At 41.2% G+C, this 19,615-nt stretch overlaps 1 protein-coding gene across 2 annotated transcripts in view; it reads left to right on the forward strand.

Annotated features, from left to right (window-relative positions):
• The window catches only part of fam117bb (family with sequence similarity 117 member Bb), a 113,206-nt gene that overhangs the window by 53,531 nt on the left and 40,060 nt on the right, over window positions 1-19,615 (forward strand). For both annotated transcript variants that reach the window (XM_069196329.1, XM_069196330.1), the window contains exons 3-4: window positions 8,072-8,164; window positions 13,344-13,457. In XM_069196329.1, coding sequence (XP_069052430.1) covers window positions 8,072-8,164; window positions 13,344-13,457 — 207 coding nt within the window. The remainder of the gene's footprint in view (window positions 1-8,071; window positions 8,165-13,343; window positions 13,458-19,615) is intronic.

Here is a 19,615-nt window from a genome sequence, read left to right on the forward strand (position 1 = left end):
CTTTTGATCTTGACATCATAAGTACTTTTTAGGATTGGGGAAAAAGTATTGTATTCTGTCCTCTGTTAAAGCTAATGCTAAAACTAATTTCAGTTCCTTTAACCTTTTTAGTTTTTGCCTGCGAGTCATTTATCCATTTTCAAAGCAAGGCATTGCTTTGCACGGGTGAGGAGTTGGACAGAGAGCAGGAATTCACCTTCTTGTTACTGAAAGTGGAAATATAACTCAACCAGCTGGCGAAAAATTGGCGAGAAACTCGCCGCGAACTTGCCTATCATTCTTGAAATGTATTTGCATATTACATGATTACAAAGTCTGTGTGTGGATCATACTTCAGACGAACAGCATACTTTTGAGTTTTAAAACTTACAGTACTTGGGCTGAGTGGCTCAGTCAGTAAAGATGCTTGTCCGTGCACTGCTAGAGCTTTATGATAATGAGGAAGACTGTGAAGAGGATTTCCCAGGCACTGATGGTGGGGTTGACCAGGGCTCTCTCGGCTCTTGGTGACATAGTGACCCTGTGGGCCTCCCAGGGTCTTGTAGCTATGCAGTGCTGTCAGTCTTGGCACATTGTTAGAAACTCAGCTACACGTTGAAGTTGAATCCTGTGAAGAATGCCCTCAAATTTGGAAGACATGCAGCAGTAGATAACAGTGTGAAGCCACTCATTTGTTTATCACGCAGGTTAATTGTACTAAATCCCCAGCCTTAAAGTCTCTTTCTCTGCATACAGGTCCAGAACGGATTGTAATTGTTCCCCAAAGGAAATAATGGAAATAGGTTTTTCTTTTGGGGTTTTTTTGCTACACGAAAGGGTTTCTGGCAACAAATTATGTTTGTAAAAAGAGGTATGGGTGAATATGTAGAAATTAAGTCATTTTAACTTACATTGAATGGATGGAGAAATAGGTAGATATTTCGGTGCCTGACAAATTGCTCTTTTATTTTGTTTGCTATAAATCTTATCTTATAAATTAAGCAATGCTATTTCTTTTATGATTAAGTACATACTCTTTGCTGTATGAAAACATGGGAAAGAATTCATGTGGAGATAGCAATTTATTTCTGATAACGCTCTTTCATTCAGTAATTCCAGTTATTTTGATTAGCCCAGCTAAAATTATGCAGGATAAAATTCTGGTGAAGGTTTGTCTGCTGCTTTAACATCTGTAGGGTGTTGTTTGATTAAAAAAAAAACATCGTAGAATTAAAATTCAGTAATGCTGGTTTTAATTAGTGTCGTGTGATATTTACTGTCTGTGTTGTAAGTAGTGCTCATAAAGGAAATCAAGTCAGGTTGTAGAGTTGTTGATAGTTTCTTGTTCTCTGACTGACTTATGCTGTTGTTTTTTGGTTTGTCTTTTCTCGTTCTTTGCGATTTCAAATACCAAATTACCTTATTTTCAGATACCCTGCTGAAGCATAGGGATCATAACTGCAGTAACGTATAGGCAGAGATAAATGGTATTTTTTTCTTCCTAAAATGCAGTCTAAGCAGAGTGAGTGAGCGAGTTAACTTATATAAGCCTACAAAACTGCATGCTTCATTTTTCGTGGTAAAAAAATGTTATCAGCTTAAATAAATAAATGCTCCAAAAAGGAATTTTGCCACATGTCTTAACTTTTGATCTTGACATCATAAGTACTTTTTAGGTTTAGAACATTTTATTTTGTCCTCTGTTAAAGCTAAATGTGATTTAGTTCCAATTTAAAAGGCATTACTTTGCATGTGTGAGGAGGTAGCATTTTACCATAAAGTGTTTAATGTCTATTATGAGCTAACTGTGAATTATGTTGAAATCAAGACTAATTTGGGTTGAGGTGGTTGTCTGTGGGGGCAGTGTAGAGTGGTGGGTTAAGTCTCTGCAGCCATAGCTGATGGGTTGTGGGTTCAAGCACCAGAACATACACTACTGTTGTGTTTGAATGAGGTACTTCAACCCAGTGGCACCAGACTGTTCAGCTGCACAAATGAGAGCAATGCCAGCAGCCATATCACCCTGCAACTCACAACTGGCAGCCCACTGAAGCTCAGCAGGTGTGAGCCTGGTCAGTACCTGGATGGAAGACCTCCTGGGAAAAACTAAAGTTGCTGCTGGAAGAGGTGTTAGTGGGGCCAGCAGGGGGCGCTCACCCTGCAGTCCGTGTGTGTCCTAATGCCCCATAATAGCGACATGGGCACACTACACTGTAAACAGGCGCTGTCCTTCGGATGAGACGTAAAACCGAGGTCCTGACTCTCTGTGGTCATTAAAAATCCCAGGGTGTTTCTCGAAAAGAGTAGGGGTGTAACCCCGGCGTCCTGGCCAAATTTCCCATTGGCCCTTACCGATCATGGCCTCTTAATAATCCCCATCTATGAATTGGCTACATTACTCTGCTCTCCTCCCCACTGATAGCTGGTGTGTGGTGAGCGTTCTGGCGCACTATGGCTGCCGTCGCATCATCCAGGTGGGGCTGGACATTGGTGGTGGTGGAGGGGAGTCCCCATTACCTGTAAAGCGCTTTGAGTGGAGTGTCCAGAAAAGCTCTATATAAGTGTAAGCAATTATTATTATTATTATTATTATTATTATTATTATTATTATTATTATTATTATTTCTGTTGGTAGTCTCTATGATGGACTGGTGTCCCATTCAGGGAGGAATCATACTCTCTAATCCATTTAACACATGGAAACCAGGATAAGTTTGGCATGAGAGCTCCAATGGAATTACCGCACATACTAACATGTCTATCCTAAACCACTATTTTGCAGATATGACATCTAAATGATTCTATTAAATCACAATTGTGTTCTAGCCCTTGTGCCCTTGTCTTAATCATGTCCTCACAGCAGAATGGAAATTACGTTCTAAAGGTTTTGGGTAAATCATCACTGAGATTAGCAGTCTGCACACACATGGTGTGCAGCAAAGTTTGAACAGAAATAGAATTGTGGTCTGAAAATGTTTGTAAGGTTTGAATAGAAATAGAAACTTAGATGGAGCATGTTTCTCGGAAATATGTGCACTTGAAAGAGGCATTGTTATTTGAGTCTTAAAGTCAGTTACGCAAATGTGGCTACACAACCAGTAGTGAAATTAAGTCCTAACTTAAGATCAGCAGTAAAGGTATGCTCCCAATACATTTGTCAGACTTTGTACTAAAGAGCAACCAGAGGTTCTGAATCCGTTGCTTCATTTGTATCTGATTTCAGAATATATTTTTTACATCTTGTATTTCACAAGATTTGGGACACGAGAAGGGCAATTTAAAATAAACATTATTGTAATTGTTGTTAATAGTTCCATCGGAAAAGGTAAAACAGAAGGTTATACTGGAATGAATAATGCGCTGGCCTTGGTCACAGTGGACTGTCTGGTGTGTGGGTGCAGCTCTACCTGCAGGGTTTTATAGCGGTATTGAAACCTACACCATTTCCCACATCAATTCCTGCATTTGCATATTGATGGACGATCCATTATGGTGGTATCGCCTACACCAGCCTCGGGCTGTGATAGCGTTCCTCAGGAATGTGCAAAGAGACTTTATCAAGCACTTCATCTGTATGATCTGGATCTGCGGAATGTCTCTGCTAGGTGCAAAAGCATTGCCAAATCACAAACTTTCTCGGCATCTTAAAGAGCTAATAAGACTAGTTTCTCTAAAGGCTAGGGATTGTCTAAAGCCTAGGTGCCCATTCTTTATCATTAACTTTTGCCGTTTTCAATAATTTAACGACTCATTTAACAGAATAAAAATATAGTTTGCAAATCCATATACAATTCATTAAAGCCTTAAAATGAAAATCTATATTTATTCTGGTACTTCAAATAAATGCTTTGATGTCCTGTTAAATGGTTTGTCATGTTCAGCCCAGTCCCTTCTCCATTCCCGTTCTCATTTACTCGTTAAATAGTTCAGATCATTGAACGGATTATTTTCTGAATCGGACAAGTCATACCTTGTGTTGCGATCCTGGGCAGAGTCGGCAGATCTCTTGCCCTAGGGGGTTGGGTTGGGACAGCCGTAGTTTCCTTCCTTCAAATACGTATTTAGTTCCAGCAAATTCATATCTGTGCTATTCAGCAGCTGGCTTCTTTGTCACAGATTCAATCAAACCTCATGACGATTCAGTCCCTTTTTGTTTTATGGGCATGAATCTCAGCTTTGTGTTTTGAGGGAACTGCTCCCATTGCTCAGTGTTGAAAAGCCATAGGTCATACTGTAGTTTAGGACGGACCAGGAAAAGTGTGGTTTTTCGAAACGTTTTGCCCTTGCAGTTGGAACACAGAGCTGAAAGGTGCAGCTGACAAAGATGGTGAAACGGAATTCATGAGCAAGAATGCATTGTTTATTCTTGTGGGAAGAAATTTGCCCACGAAGGGGTTGATAAGCACAAAAATAGTTGCTGAAGGAATCCCAGATTGGTCCTTTGTCACAAATGTGACCGTTTCTTTTTACATAATATTTTCAGGCAAACTAATCTTTAAGGATTGCCCTCGTTTGTCATAATATTAGGAAGCGTGTGTGTTCCTTCACCATACATTTTCACTGAAAAGAAAGAAGCAGTGTAACCTGTTTTTTTTTAACAAACAAGGATTTTTTTTCATCGGTTCAGTCATGTCACGGTAATGAAATTGTCTTGTAGTTATTGCAAACAAGGCTGTTTTTTCACAAGTCAAATACAACTTGGCAGCATGTGAACAGGAGTTGCTTTTTCAAGTTGACTTGGTAACAGTAAAGTGAGAATAAGTATTACTGGTAATTAAAACTTTATTTGCATTCCAATCTAAATACCAAATGTATTTGATCATCTTATAAACGTCTTAGCATGGAGGATGCTTTCGGCAGTTGATACGGCCAAGCACAGTCGGTTTAGAACTGCGTATTTCTCCTGTGCTGCCGTCTTCATTGGCTTGGGTCGGTCTTGGCTCCGGCGGTGCTGGAGACAGCCCTCCGATTGCTTTATCTCAGCCCTTCTCTTCTATAAATACAAGTGACCTAAATGTAACATGGTACAGAGAGATGTGGGGGTGCCATCGGCGTGGCTTGCTTAGTAGGCAAGACAGTATGACATCAGCTCGTCTGATACCGCTGGCCGGGACTGTAGTCGGACCAAGGGGCTCGCTGATTGGCCATGGCTCAAAGTCTGGGGAATACTGTGTCCGGGAGATATGCAGGTCCTCCACCAATGCTGTCATCAGTAACCGTTCCTCAAGCTGCGGAAATTAAAACCCAACTCCGTGCTAATCCTTTGGGTCCCCCCCACCCCCATTTATTATAGCCTGGGCAACTAGCAATGCTTCGGCTTCGTCATCTGGGGAAGTTCAAGCGCTCAGAAGTGGCAGCAGCCCAGCTTCTCAGGCCCTGCCAGCCCGTGAGTGGTACCGCGGTGACAGACCGTGGGCCTGCGAGAGGATCTCTCCCGACAGAGCCCCGGTGGCTCGCTCGCTCTGAAAATAGCCGTTGTTTCCAAGAGGGAGCCGCCACCGCCTCAGAATCGGGACATCTAGGGTTGCTGAGTGTTGCATCATTCTCTAGTGTGTTCCCCAGGCATCATTCGACAGCAGTCTCATACTGGATGGCCGTGACTAGAAATATCGAGAGTGATTTGTTTTTTTTCTTTCTTAACGCTTAAAACATGCATACCTACAGTATCCACAAGGTGATATACCCTTGATCTATATACAACTTGTTTGTTTTGACACCCCCCCGTTATCAAATCATTTGCTTTAAAATTCCAGTCATACCGATATTGTTGTGGAAACACTTTTCCAGTGAGGTGGAATCAAGTAAAAAATAACATGGAGAATGTAGTATAGCCTCAGAATTTTAGGTCTACATGTCAAATGCTATAGATCACAAGACGCATCTTACTAAATTACGATGGTATAAATTTGAGAGTATCTGCAAGCGTAATGTTTGTTTTTCTTTTGATGACATAATATGAATCATATCCAAAATCCTTCAGTGTGTTGCAATATACAGTATCGTGAAGGGAAATGTTTGCATAGCTCCTGATTTCATGCATGCTTAGAGTCGGAGCCAAACATAAGTGGGCCATATGGACTGGCTGCTGCTGAATGCTGATTGAAAAGACAGGTGTGCTCAGTGTGAGTGTGGCTGCAGGGACGCAGGCGTGAGCCTACAGAGTATCTGCAGGGAGCATAAATGCAGAGCAAAGTAGTGGTTTCTGAGAAATCCTCGTTCACAGATTAATCATACCAGACTTCGAACACTGTACATCTCCAGACAGCTGGAACCGTTGCTGGATTATCTCCATGAGGGTGGTATGTCATAGTAGGATTTTTCCAAGCTTTGGTAGATGATGAAGGTTTTCTTTGTATTTCGAAAGGTCACTTGTTGCTAAAACTTCTGTCTTAATCCCATGCTTCATTCTCTACTCAACCCAATATTTAGAAATTCCACGCAGGATTACATAATAAAAACCTTCTTTGAAACGTCAAGACTACACATTCCACATACGATGTGCAAAGATCTGGCAGCAATTGACCTCTATCTGAGGTAGATTTGTATCTTAATATGCAGATTAGTACATTGGACCACTGTCGTGAAACATAAAATACAAATGAATTGCATTTTTTCATGAACTGCTGAAGTCGAGCACAGAGCTCCATTAAGAGGTTAAAACTGGGAGAAGTAGGTCACCTCTAAAATTACAGAGCAGAACAGTGAACTCCTCTCACCCCGCAATTGCAAAACGCAAGAACAACGAACTTCTCCAAAAACAAAAACTGTGAAACAAGCCTTTCATGCAAAGATTTCTTTTGGGTTTTTGGCTGTTCTCTACACTTATTTATCTTTTTAAGTAGCGAGGCAATCAACATCATCCATTTTGTGCAAAGTGAAGTCTTAGTCATTTAAAATTAAAATTTCACACTGCAGTTTCTATCTTTGATTTCAATCCTACACTTTTTCCCATATTAACATTTCTGGCAAAGGTCAACAGAAATGCATCCTTTTATTAGATTTGCCCTGAAGCTAAGAGCTTTCTCAGTTTGGTCTCTTCTCAGTTTGGGGGGGAAAAGTTTTAAGTAAAATAACTTGCACTGCAATAAGATAAATATTTGTTTCATAAAATTATAGTTTTTAAAGTGTTTTTTTACTAGCTTAACTGCTTGGAAATGTACTACTGTAGCAATACTGTCCTTGGAAATAAGGATCTTTGAATTAAAACCACTTTTAGGATTCTGCTCATGAAATCATGTTACATAAGCTAGAATGAAGTGACTCATGACTTTTGATAAGTCTGAATCCCTTTTGGAATTTCCTTTACAATGGATCTGAAAGAGAAACAGAGCCTCGTTATGGGTGTCCGTCTTCTTGATTTAGATGAGATTTATTGTCTCAAATTTACCTAAAAGCTGTAGACACCTAAAAAGGAAAGACAAACTTTTTGTCGTACTAGTTTCTTGCCGGCCACTTGCTTTTCTTGAATTGTTCACACAGTTTGTGTGATCCTATAGTAAACCTCATGGCAAACTGAGAGCAGACTTTGTGTATGATCACTGGGAGGTGTGCTGTCTTTCAAACCTGCGCATCGACGAAGTCAGCATGCCTGTTTACCTTGAGAGACGTACTGCCGACGTTTCATTGTAGCCACTTTTAGAGCATTGCCACCGGGAACTGAGGGCCAGAGGCTGGAGACGAAGCGTGCGTCTGTCCGTGTTGATTTGAACTACCCAAAGCATGTGTGAAAGGGGTTCTCCTCAGTCCCTTACAGGCACACCCGGGAGTCAGTGTTATAGAAATGCGAGGCGGCCATTCGGTGGATTCTCCTGTTTGAATCTAATCAAGTATGAAGTTTATGGGGCTAATCTCCAAAGTAGCAAGAATAGTAAAACGAGGGTTCTATTCAGTTCGAAAGCCGCATGCAGTGTTATGCAGATAGGTGGCTTGATTGCAAATGTTTTAGGGGTTTGTCGGCACCAAGTCCGTGCGCGCACTGGCATAAACATGCGCACAATCATTGGCACGCTTAAATAAAGTGAGAATAATGAAGTGTCAGTTGAAATCATTAAAGCCCTTTCTGTGCCGCCTTCTCTCCCTCTCTCACCGGCAGACTCCCAGCGCCTGGGCAGAAGAATGTTCCGAAAAGAAGAAAGGCTCTCACAAGCGCTCGGCTTCCTGGGGCAGTACCGACCAGCTTAAAGAGGTCAGGAACATTTTTCTTCTCCCCGGCTTTGTTCCATTCACAGCGAGGTCAAGACAGTCCTGCACGCCGCTCCATCCATTCCAGCCCGCCTTGGCCTTTCTGCAGATTTGGAATCATTATCATACGATTCTTGGTGTGCAGTGAACCACAATGGTACTGTTGTCATGTCAAATTAAGGCCCCTGTTTAGGCCAAGGTTTTCATATTGCACTTGCTAATGGCTTACCCCCCACGGGACTTATCTTTTTTTTTTTTCATCTTCTTTCCATTTGTACATGAAATTGCCAAAGACATCACGCATCCACCCCACCCCTCAGCATATGGGCTTTTCAGAGAGAAACGTCTCTTGAGGATTTTAATTTCCATCCATTAAATGTTGATTGGGGAATTACAGGGCGTCTTTCAGTAAACACTTGCCACCAAATATGCCTTTATTATTATTCATAGTGTTTCGGGATTCATGTGCATCACTCCAAGCACATTTTGCGACACGTGTATTGTAGCTGTCTCCATATGAAACATCAGATGTGGAGCAGAAGTAAGTTGTTGCCCAAGCTTTTCCTCTTGCAAAATCTTGTTTTCCCAGATTATTTAGAGAAATAGATTTTTTTGGGTGATCCTGTTGAAGAAGCGAAGGTTAATTCTGAGTAAAATGTGTCATGCATTATAATTGAAAGCACTTAGTGGTGCTTTTCATCCTTAGTGTGCTCTTTAAATAAATGCTAATCTATCAATACAGGTTACAATGTCGGTGACAATCGTGTTAGCAACCTCTGAAAATCCAGAAGGAAAATCTTCCAAAGGAGTCCAGAGACTCTTTACTTTTTTTTTGTTTTCAATTTAGCTATAGAACTCCTTACCTTGAAAAAAATGACTTTTTACTTTTTGACAAGTTTAAAGGTGCACTAAAAAAGTCCAGTTAAAGCACATAGATGTGGGGGAAAAAAAAGACAATTTTTTGTTTCGCATATGATTAATTTGGAAGCTTTCACTTTTTCATTGAAGGGGCATAATATATCAGCCACAGGAGGTAGTGAAAGCGTTCTTGACATTTATTTATCTAGAATGAATAAAAACAGTCAACAAAACTATGGAAGACACTTGTTTACCCTTAACCGAGAGATGGTTAGTACACCTACATACCAACTGAGTCATCACTTCCTGCAAATGGAAGCCCACCTGCGTCTGAGAGCTTTGTGCAGAGCGTATTTTCCCTGTGGGTTACCGGGAAGATTAAAAGACTGTCTTTCTCAGCTTCATTATATATAGTATGACACCATGCGGGGCAATGCACAGTTAGAGATCTTTTAAGTAGGCAGGGCCTCAAGAAAAAACACATGACTTTATTTACAGTGCTGAGAAAAATAACAACAAAAGCATACCAGAGCTCTAAATTGAACGAATCAGTCCTTCACTAACTACAGCCAGGCAGCAAAGCTGATTATTGACTTCAAAACCCTCAGAAACACAGTCCACATCCTTGTTCTTTCTCCCATACTGGTTCAGTTTCTTGGTTGTTCCTCAGACCCATCTTTCTGGCTGCATTTCTGTCTCCCTTCAGTGGGTTTGCACAACTAGGAATCTGCTCCTTCTTCCCAGGCCATTGTAGGTCAGGTGATGGAAGGTTAAAGGGTATACCCCTACCCCTCCAAGGCTTCTGGGAGTTGTAGTATGCACCAGATCTGCCCTGTTGTCTCCTCCTATCTTTCTGTTACAATAGGTATCTAAAATATTTGAACAGAACACCAACTGCATTTTGAAACCATTTTTAAAGGTGTACATTTGTAGGGGTATTTATATATATGAACTGCAACTCCAGGGCTTGTTTTTGGCTTTAGTTATGGACTGTGCCTACAATTTTGAATTTAGTATTCCTGAAATCATTAACAGGAACACTGTTAGGTAAGTGTCATTAAATACAATAGGATTTGCATATGAAATCCAGCCGTTAAGGTAAATCTGCATGCAAAAATCTGCTTAAAGTAGGCACTTTCAGATCAAGACCAGTTAAAATCTAGTAATCTTCAAAATAATCTATCAAGCGAAGGCTTTTTGCTTACAGGCTCAGATGAAAATACTACAATTTTTTAGTATTGGCAATGAATAAAAAAATTTAATTAAAGGCAGGCAAAAGAAAAAGAATGAAAAGAAATAAATGCCACTGACTTTAATCCTGAATATAAGAGTCACAATTATCTCTGTGGTTTTTAACTTGCTTAAAAAAGAATATTGACAAAGCAAAAAGCGAATGGCAGCTCACACACGAGACACTTCTCGGCCTTTTGTGTAGAGCCCCTGGCCGCAGTTAACGAATAGCCCAGCAGGCTTCTTCCCAGGAGTCTGGAGCAAGCAAGGGTGGGATGAACCCACCAGGAATAACTGATCGGGGGGAGGGGTTTCTTTTCAAATGGCAAAATCTAGCATCAAATCAACCCCCTACCATAATGCTGTAAAGAAATGAAATCTAAAGCAGTGGCACAAGAAGACAAGTATGATGTGCAGAACTATGCCGACATTGTTTGAGAAAGCTCTCTGCAGCATGAATCCAGCCTCGACATTTCAGTCTGCAGGATTCTTCCTTCTTTCCCAGCAGAATCTTCTAGGCAGTGGATGAGCTTAGGGTAAAGTGGGTCCTGATTATACTCACTGTTTGTATTAGGGCTGCTTCTTCTGTTGATTAAATTATTCCAAAACACGAATCAAATTAAAAAGAAAATATCATCAGACTAGAGAAGAGAGAAATATAACCCATGCACATGTCCTTACCCTGTCCTTCAGTATTATTAATGAGGATATTTTTTTTCCCCTCAGAATCACGTGAATTGTCATTTGACATTCTGTGTGTGCATTTTCAGAGACGGGTTGTAATGTTGTACTGTCTCAAACGAGAGTAAAACGCCACTTAGTTAAGTTTGGGGTAAAAGATTTACAATGAATAGAGTTGGTAATGAGGTGAGGAAGTTAAGTCAATTCTGAATGAGATTTTGGTCATATGACTAATTATTTTTTATATGAACCTTATGTTGGGCAGCTTACAAGCTTTATGTAAAGATAATGAAAACATCATAAGTTGTATAATACGGCGAACAATCTAAAATCAGAAAATGAATTAAGTACTGAGTTTAGTGGCTAATGCAGATCAGAAAAGGCGTTTACATAGTCTAGAATTCAATACAGAAATTAATTCACATAAATACTTAATAAGGCATTTGCAGTGAGATGGCAGAGCTGGATTTCTGAGTACTTTCAATAGGTGTGGAGCCAGAGAGGATAGGAGGGCAGTCTGCGGAGGTGAGTTTCGCGGAGGTGCCAGACAGAGGTGAGGGAGAGGGAGCAGTCCTGCTCAGCTGTGTGTACATTGCTAGTTTCGTCACGGAGAGGAGATGGAGTAGGCAGGTGAGACTGAAGAGCGAGATCAAAGTCCGGTTACAGAAGGGGCTGGGGCCTGCCTGATTTCTGAAAGACTCCGGAAGAGGAAGGAAGTCTGCAGAGTACAGTGCGTACTTTGGCTTGGAGAAGTGAACATAAAGTCGTCTAAGAGAATGGGAATATAAAGAGTAGGCGGTAAGTCATGAAAAGAAGACCTTCTCAGCAGAAGCAAGGGTAAACTACTTAGGGCTCACGCTGATTCCTTCAGAAATAAGGAGGAGAAAACAGATGGTATAATCTATCCAATTCAGTGACTCAGCCTCTCTAATTGAAAATTGCTGGGAGCTCCACAATCTGGGGCTATCATAGCCCTGTGCACTTTTATCCCGGGCCAAGCCTTAAGTAAAGGACTGTAATAGAGAAACATTTAAAGTGACTTCTGAAATTCCTCAGCCGTCAGTGCGAATAGGTCCTACTTGAAGTTATGTGGTCTCCTGTTTTGCTCATGTCTTTGTGTTTTGAGGCTCAGTGTCTGTACTTTTTAGAAAGCTGTAGAAAGGAGCATGAAACGGGGGGTTTAAAGCAGAGCAGTGCAATAATCCGGTCTGGATGTTCATTTCACAGGGTCGAAGTGTTATGACCTTTTTGCAAATGCGTTCCAACTGCAAGCCCCAAATTTCTCGAATGTCTAAAATTTCGCAATTGTCAATCTAAACATAAGGAATTTTAGGAATACCAGTCCTATTTTAACTTGGTTAGTCTGTTTATTTTTTTAATGATTGAATAGGTATGTCTGTTCAGACCAAATTTGTCTTGACAAAGTCAAATGTTTAATGAGCATTGTTGCACAGAAAAGAAAATATAAAAAATGATGATAAGATCACTTTATTGGCCATATACAATTTCTTCCATTAGGAATTTGTCTTTTCGCACACCCCAGCTTGCTCTCCATGAGACACAGATGGGGAGAGAGAAGCTTGGGGTCAGAGCACAGGGTCAGCCATTTATACAGCGTCCCTGGAGCATTAGTTGCCAGAAGAGTTTAGTAGGAAAAAAAATAAGTTTAATAAGAAAAATTTGCAAGGGCATGACACAAATGACATAGCAGAATACACAGGCTGCTTTTGGCTGTTTTTTCTCAATAAATAAAAGAAAAGGAATAGTTTTTATAGATGGGATTTGTATTATGTGGCACAGTACCTGAACCACCATCACTGCTTTGATTTTGCTACCTTTTTACAACGTTGATTAAAAGGTAAATTTGGAAATATATTTTTTAAAGCAGACAGGTTCAGTGTGTGATTGTGAGGCGGAGATGCTGTAGAACACATAGGGATTATCTCCATTATTTCTCTAGCATTCTGAGAGGGTTTGATTTTTGTTGGGCGTTTTTTGTGTCCTGTTTCTTTTATATGTACTTATTTCAGTCAATACAGTGAGACTCAGTGCATGCCATTAGACTTTGTTCTCTTCCTGATGCAAAGGTGTTCAAAACTTCAGACAGGGAGGGAATACATAAAGCACACCAAAATACAGCACTGCCCAGTGCTTTTTGTAATAGTGATTTCATTTTTACTATGATGCACAAATTGGAACATAGCTGGTTCAAATACACACCCATTTCAAAAAAATATTTATAAACATTCTCCTTCCTCTTGTCATTCATTCATTTAGTTTTACTTTCAGCTTCTGTTCCACCCTGATATTGATGTTTGAGCAATGGGAGAACGGAAGAACCATTTTCCCCGCCGCGCGAGATGTCTCTCTGCGCGGCCGGCTCTGACGACGCTCTCTTTGTTTCCTTTCGGTAGATCGCGAAGTTGCGCCAGCAGCTGCAGCGCAGCAAGCACAGCAGCAGACACCACCGCGACAAAGACCGCCAGTCCCCTTTCCATGGCAACCACGCGGCTATTAACCAATCACAGGTGAGGGGCGGAGCAGTTTTCTGAAGGTGGCATGTTGGCGGTCACCATGGTAATCCGGAAGTGTCCTTCAGGTAATGGTGTCATGGGAGTTGGCCTTTGCCAAGCCTGCAGGGTGAATTCAGCAGAGGATGGTGTGGCACAGGGGCAACGTCTAGTGTGAAGTGACAAAGATCCTACAGGTGCTGTGAAATGTTTTCAGTTTGAGATGAGTGAAACATGGCATCTTGCAAGGGTGCCGCAATTCTATGACTTGTTTGAGGTCAGTCGGGGTCTTTCTCTGTGCTGGGAAAGAGTAAACTGTAAAGGGACACACAGATCAGTGGGAAACAGTTATGTTCTATAAGGTCTTTGTTAAATTGCTGTACAAGTGGCTTGCTCCAAATCCTATTCTAAAATATATTCTAGATGTAATATAAATAAAATAAAAATTCCTTATATAGGTCTTTTTCTGGACACTCCACTCAAAGTGCTTTCCGGATAATGGGGACTCCCCTCCACCACCATCTGTGTAGCCCCCATCTGGGCGATGGTGCCCCCGTACGCTCATCACACATCAACTATCAGTAGGGAGGAGAACAGAGTATTGAGGCCAATTCATAGGTGGGGGATTCTTAGGAGACCATCATTTTTACCGACCTGTTACCTTTACCACTCAAGACTGCGATTTTACGTTTTATCTGAAGGACAGCAACGTTATTTACGGTACAGTGTCCTTATCGCTATACTGGTCCCACTAACCCCTCTTTCAACAGCAACGTTAGCTTTCCCAGGAGGCCTCCCATCCAGGTACTGGCCAGGCTCACTCCTTCTGAGCTTCAGTTGATTGGATTGCCAGTTGTGAGTTGCAGGGTGATATATGTCCTTGACTAGTTTGGATTCAGATGTTTTTCTTACTTGTGTAAGAGTTCTACAGGCGTTTCAGGTTCCTTTAGAGTCACCCTATACATATGTTTTCTGAGGTGACGTTGAATTGTGTCGGGAGTGTAGCAAGGGTTGTATTGCGAAAGCATAACAAGTATTTGTTCACAAACTGTTTTAATTATTTCTCGTAAGGAATCCTTTATAAACCCATGACCATAGGTTATTGGCAGAAATACAGAGACGTATATCCATTTTGAATAGAAAATAAAAGTTGTCTTTGTTTTAAAAGAGAGGTTGCAGTAGTTATGGAACGTTTTTTGTATGGGATACGTTTGTGGGCATTTTAATATTGCTAAATGTATTCATTTAAATTCATGATGGCTGCAGTGATCTGCTTTACATATTCTAGTAAACCATTTTAATACCATTTTAATTTCATACGCTTCATCATTCACATGCAAAGCTTTCATCTATCAGATGGCTGTGAAAAAATAGCCTCATACTAAGATTTGTTTTAAGACAATCTTGGCCATTGAGGAGTATTGTGACTGGTGCCGGACCCATATCCATGTGAGGCCTATGAGCAGAATAGTGCTCATTGACAGCCTTGGTATAGGTTAGGTGCTTTGCTTGTTTGGAGGTGAAACAGGCGCTACAGTCATAACAATCACTGTGCCCGTTACCTGCTAGCGCACTGCAGCACAGCAGGAAAGAGCGATTGTGCCCAAGGTGAAAGAATTTCTGCTGTGATCCCTGCCTCAGTGTTAATAGGCAAATCTTCACGCCTGTTTGTGACAATGACTTAGGGTTGACTACTGTTTTCCTGAGAATTAATTTGTGACCCCAGCCCCTTTCATATTCTCAGGCTACAGTGGGACCTCCCTCAGTATAGATCATGTGAGAACTCCTGCAGTGCAGTGATTCAGACTGGCTGGGCAGAGATTCGGCTAGAAGTGAGATTAATAGGTCTTGGAGGGAAACGGCAGAAATGAGTAAAACATGCAGACGATAATTTATCTGTCAGAGGATTGGGCTTATATATTTTAAGCGGGATTGCTGTTCTGCCCTGGCAAGCATCCAGTATCACATGAATTGACTAATGTGTTTACTTGTCAGCAATAGTGGATTTCCAGGATTGAACACTGTAAAAATATTCACATTTTCTATTCCCTCTTTTCTAGTACAAATGAAGGTATACGTATTACAATATGCTGCCAGACCAATTACTAGTAGTCTTTTACGTTGCAATCTAGAAATCTTTTCAGTTTTCATAAGTGTTCAAATGCAATTCCAGAAAGATTTATTCATGTTCTTTGACCAAGTCTGCTTTCTAGGAAGAGATGAAAGCACTGACCCAGCAAACAGCTGTAAATAATCTGTGCAGTAAAAGCTCTGGCTTGGTAGAAAAAAAAAAACAATAGTCATTAGAGGTTCCAAGTGTAAAATTTATAGCTTTCTTTCTGTGAACTTAAATCAATTGTCTGTCAAATGCCTTGATTCATGGTATGTGTACGCATGCTTCTCTGAAGTCCAAACCAAAGTATCTGGTGCACAGTGCACAAGATCTTCTACAGCCTTTTCCATGTTCCAAAATACAATTTTCAGCAAAGCATTTTTCCTCTGAAGAGATTTAATTTCGTTTCCTAGAAGGTACGGTGATGCATGGAAGGAGAATCTTTCAGGTTTCCTTCAGAACTGCAGTTCACTGTGTTGAAGTCACCTAAATTCCCTTTATTATGTAGTGATGTCCAGGTGTCTTTAAATTATCAAGACCCCCCCCCATGACCTTTGAAAAGTGTTCAATTGGTCCAAATAAGCTCGTGATTAGTGCAATTAGGTCTTTAGGAGCAGAATTGGTACTTTTGCAAATAATGTACACCTGCAGTCTGGTGTTTTGCACCAGTGTGGCAGTACAAATACTGGTCTTATTCTGTCCAGTTGAAAAAGACATTTGCATTTAGACATGTAGTAATTTTTTTTTGTCATATGTAGTTTGGGTGGTGCAGGCTTAAGGTCTGCCTGGCAGGTGAAGACTGTTGATCAGGTTTTGCTGAGGATGCAAAATGGGATTCTTTCTCAAAATGATGCCATCGTCGGTAACAAATCTTAACTCAATACACTGTGAAACCAACAGAACTCTAGTGTACTTCATAACCCACTATTATGATTCAATTAAGAAATTTAATCAGATCTCACAATTTCTTATAAGGCATTTATATTGCTGGAATACTGTGTATAGATAGAATGCAAAGATAATATATTTCCTGGATGAAGTATTTGTTTAAATGCCTGAATGAGCTGCAGTTAGTGTTTGATTCTGCACATACTATAAAGAAAGCTTTGGTTAGAGATGCCCTTCATTCTGCACACCAGGAACACCAGAGGGACATTCTATACAGCGCCATAAGAAAGAAAGGATTATGTCATCTGTAATGCTGCATGTCAGCATCTGGGTGCCTTGCAGTGCTTCGGAATGCTGAGGCCCCAGTAATGCGAGGCAGAATAATGCACAATAAGTTGATTGTTTTAACCTGTCATACAGTGTGTCAGATGTCAGATCCGAACTCACACAGAGAGAGTGCTGATGGCGCTGCCTTGCCAGGGGCTGTGGCTGTCTGAATGCAAGGAGGAAACAGATCGAAGTGTCCGTTGACGGGCTGCATAGAGACAGACCCTTGACAAAAGATCGGGCGGTCCCCAGTTTGCCATCGTGATCAGTCACAGTTGGCACTAGGTATTTAATGAGAAGTGTTTCCAGTTTTACACACCACAGGGTGTATCACCAAACACACACACGCACACTTTTTTTTATATTTGGCCATTCAAAGTCTCACTCATTGTCCACATTGTAATTCATAATATGATAGGAGCACCAACTACTGTATTTGGACTATGAATGCTACGCAGCTGCTTATGCATGAGAACTAATCCAGTAGAAACAAAAGCCATTGAAGGAATAAGTGCCTGGCATGCATTTGCATACGGATGCAAACCTAGTTCTGTTATCTCTTCTTCTGAAGACGTTTCATAATTGCACAGTATGTCTTGTAGGTTTGGCATTACTCTGGTATTACTGTGAGTCTGTGGAATGACACGGATTGTGCTGCATTGTTTTAAATAATTGGCTGTTTGCTTAAATGTTGAAGCTAAAAAAAGGGGTGAAAGCATACAGTACAGTCTATTTTTTTTTCCCCAGTCTGGTTGATTTAAGTTCTGGTGTCTTGGGATTAGTCCAGTACTTGACAGAGCCCTCTCTTTGAATGTTCGGGGGTGGGGGGGCTTTGCGGTGTGAGGACCGTCTCTTTGGGCAGTCTGGGGAAGACAGGTGGCGGGCAACTGGCAGAGGCTCTGGCCCCCATGAAGAGTGACATGCATGAAAAACAGCCAAACAAGTGCATCCGCTCATTAAACTGCCCTGCTTGTGGAAACGGCCCAAGAAAAAAAAAAATATCAAGGCTTTACTCTGACAGAGAAAGAAGGAGGCCCTTTTTTCTTCCTCTTTCTCGCCTGTAAGCTGCTCGTGGTATTTAATCATCTAGGCCAGGTGCCTGAAGAAGGCAGTCTTATTTGGGCTGGCATAAAAGGCTTCTTTTTTTTTTTTATTTGGAAAACGTGCCACTGGACATGTGAATAAGTGAGACTACAGGCAAGCGTTTTCTTTCATCCCAGCAGCAGCAGCAGCAGCGTTTGGTCAATGCAGCTACATTATGTGCTGCTGCCAGTCCTCCATTTAAGACACGCTTACTGTCCTCCCAGACACGAGGGGCTGTCTTGAGTGACTGACAGGCCCAAGCCATCCTATATCCCACACGGAGCTCTCACGTCTCGGTGAGCTAATGCTTTTTTTCGCCGGATTGTGTTTACAGTGCCTGTAAAAAAAAAAGATTCTTCAACTGTGAGAATCTAGACAAGAATGGAAGTCATGAGAGAGGTCAGGACCTGCTTAGATACAAATAATACAATTTAGGATGATTCATTTCTTCTTCTTTTTTTTTTTTAAGTGTTTTGGTGACACCGGATCTGATTTCTCCTGTCTTTCCTTGCTGTTTTATTTCATTTTCTTTCAAAACAAAACGAAGATGAAATAAAAGCAGGTAATTCTGTTCCAAATGTACCCCTTCGAAGCTCGAGTGGAACAGTCGCTGCTAAACCAATGAATTGCCTTCTATTTTTACCCCAGTGTGGGATACTTGTGATCTCTGTAACTCGTCCATCTGTTTTGACTTAAAACAGTTCATATTTTATTAAGGATAAATAAACCGTATTGTCATGCAAAGCTGTTGTGTGGTCTTAATGCTTTGTTTAATGTCATCCAGGAAGACCGCAAGTTCTACCTCCACAGTTATTTTTATCTGATATGGACCTCTAGCTATGGCTTGGGGTGCTTGGCTATTTGCAGAGTACTGTGTAAAGCAGGGGTTGGTACATATTACAGTAAACGATAAAGCTCCATGTTTGTGGAATCGCTGCCTTCCAAATGATATTTGGACTTGGAGTTTTTTTTTCTATTGATAAATCTCACTTTGCCTCTCTGAGATTACTTTTTGTTGTCAAAACGCACAATGTAAATGTAAATTATCTTGTATTATGCAGTATACAGTCCTGCCCAGCCAAGCAGCTGGTTTGCACTGTGCCAGTACATTTTTAACAATGTCTGAAAGACGGTTTCTTTCCATAAACAAGATGTGGGATCGAACATAATTTACATCCAGGCATTTTCCAACACATCGTCCAGTCCAGGGTCACAGAGTAGCCGAAGTCTATTCCGGCAAGCAGCGGGCACAAGGCTAGATACACCCTGGGTGGGACACCAGTCCATCACAGGGCAGACGTAGACATGCACACACTAACCTACCAGCATGTCTTATGACTGTGGAACGAAACCAGAGCTTTCAGAGGAAACTCCATGCAGAGCGTACCTACGGTCCTAGTGCTGTAAGGCAGCAGTGCTAACCACTGTACCACCATGCTGCCTCCACATGTTCTACATTGAAGGCAAACATGGTTTAGTCAACGCACACAAAACGTTGGAACATTTTCCCATAGCTAAACTGAGGTCTTAATAAAATGAGCCCTGAATCCCTGACGAGACCGTTCTGCAAACAGGCTACTCTGATGTTTCTGCATGAGTAGAACATGTTCTGAGAGACAGCTCTGTGCGGCTTATTGTTGTAAATAACTGTCCAGGCGAATCTGTGGTCTTACTGATCCAGATGTTCTAATGAATAGCGTCCGTCTGACATAATATGAAAAGACAGGCTAATTATTGCATTTGGGAGGCCTCTTGGAATAGTAGG

Source organism: Lepisosteus oculatus, chromosome 12, assembly GCF_040954835.1.
Source record: "Lepisosteus oculatus isolate fLepOcu1 chromosome 12, fLepOcu1.hap2, whole genome shotgun sequence".
Classification (NCBI taxonomy): domain Eukaryota; kingdom Metazoa; phylum Chordata; class Actinopteri; order Semionotiformes; family Lepisosteidae; genus Lepisosteus; species Lepisosteus oculatus.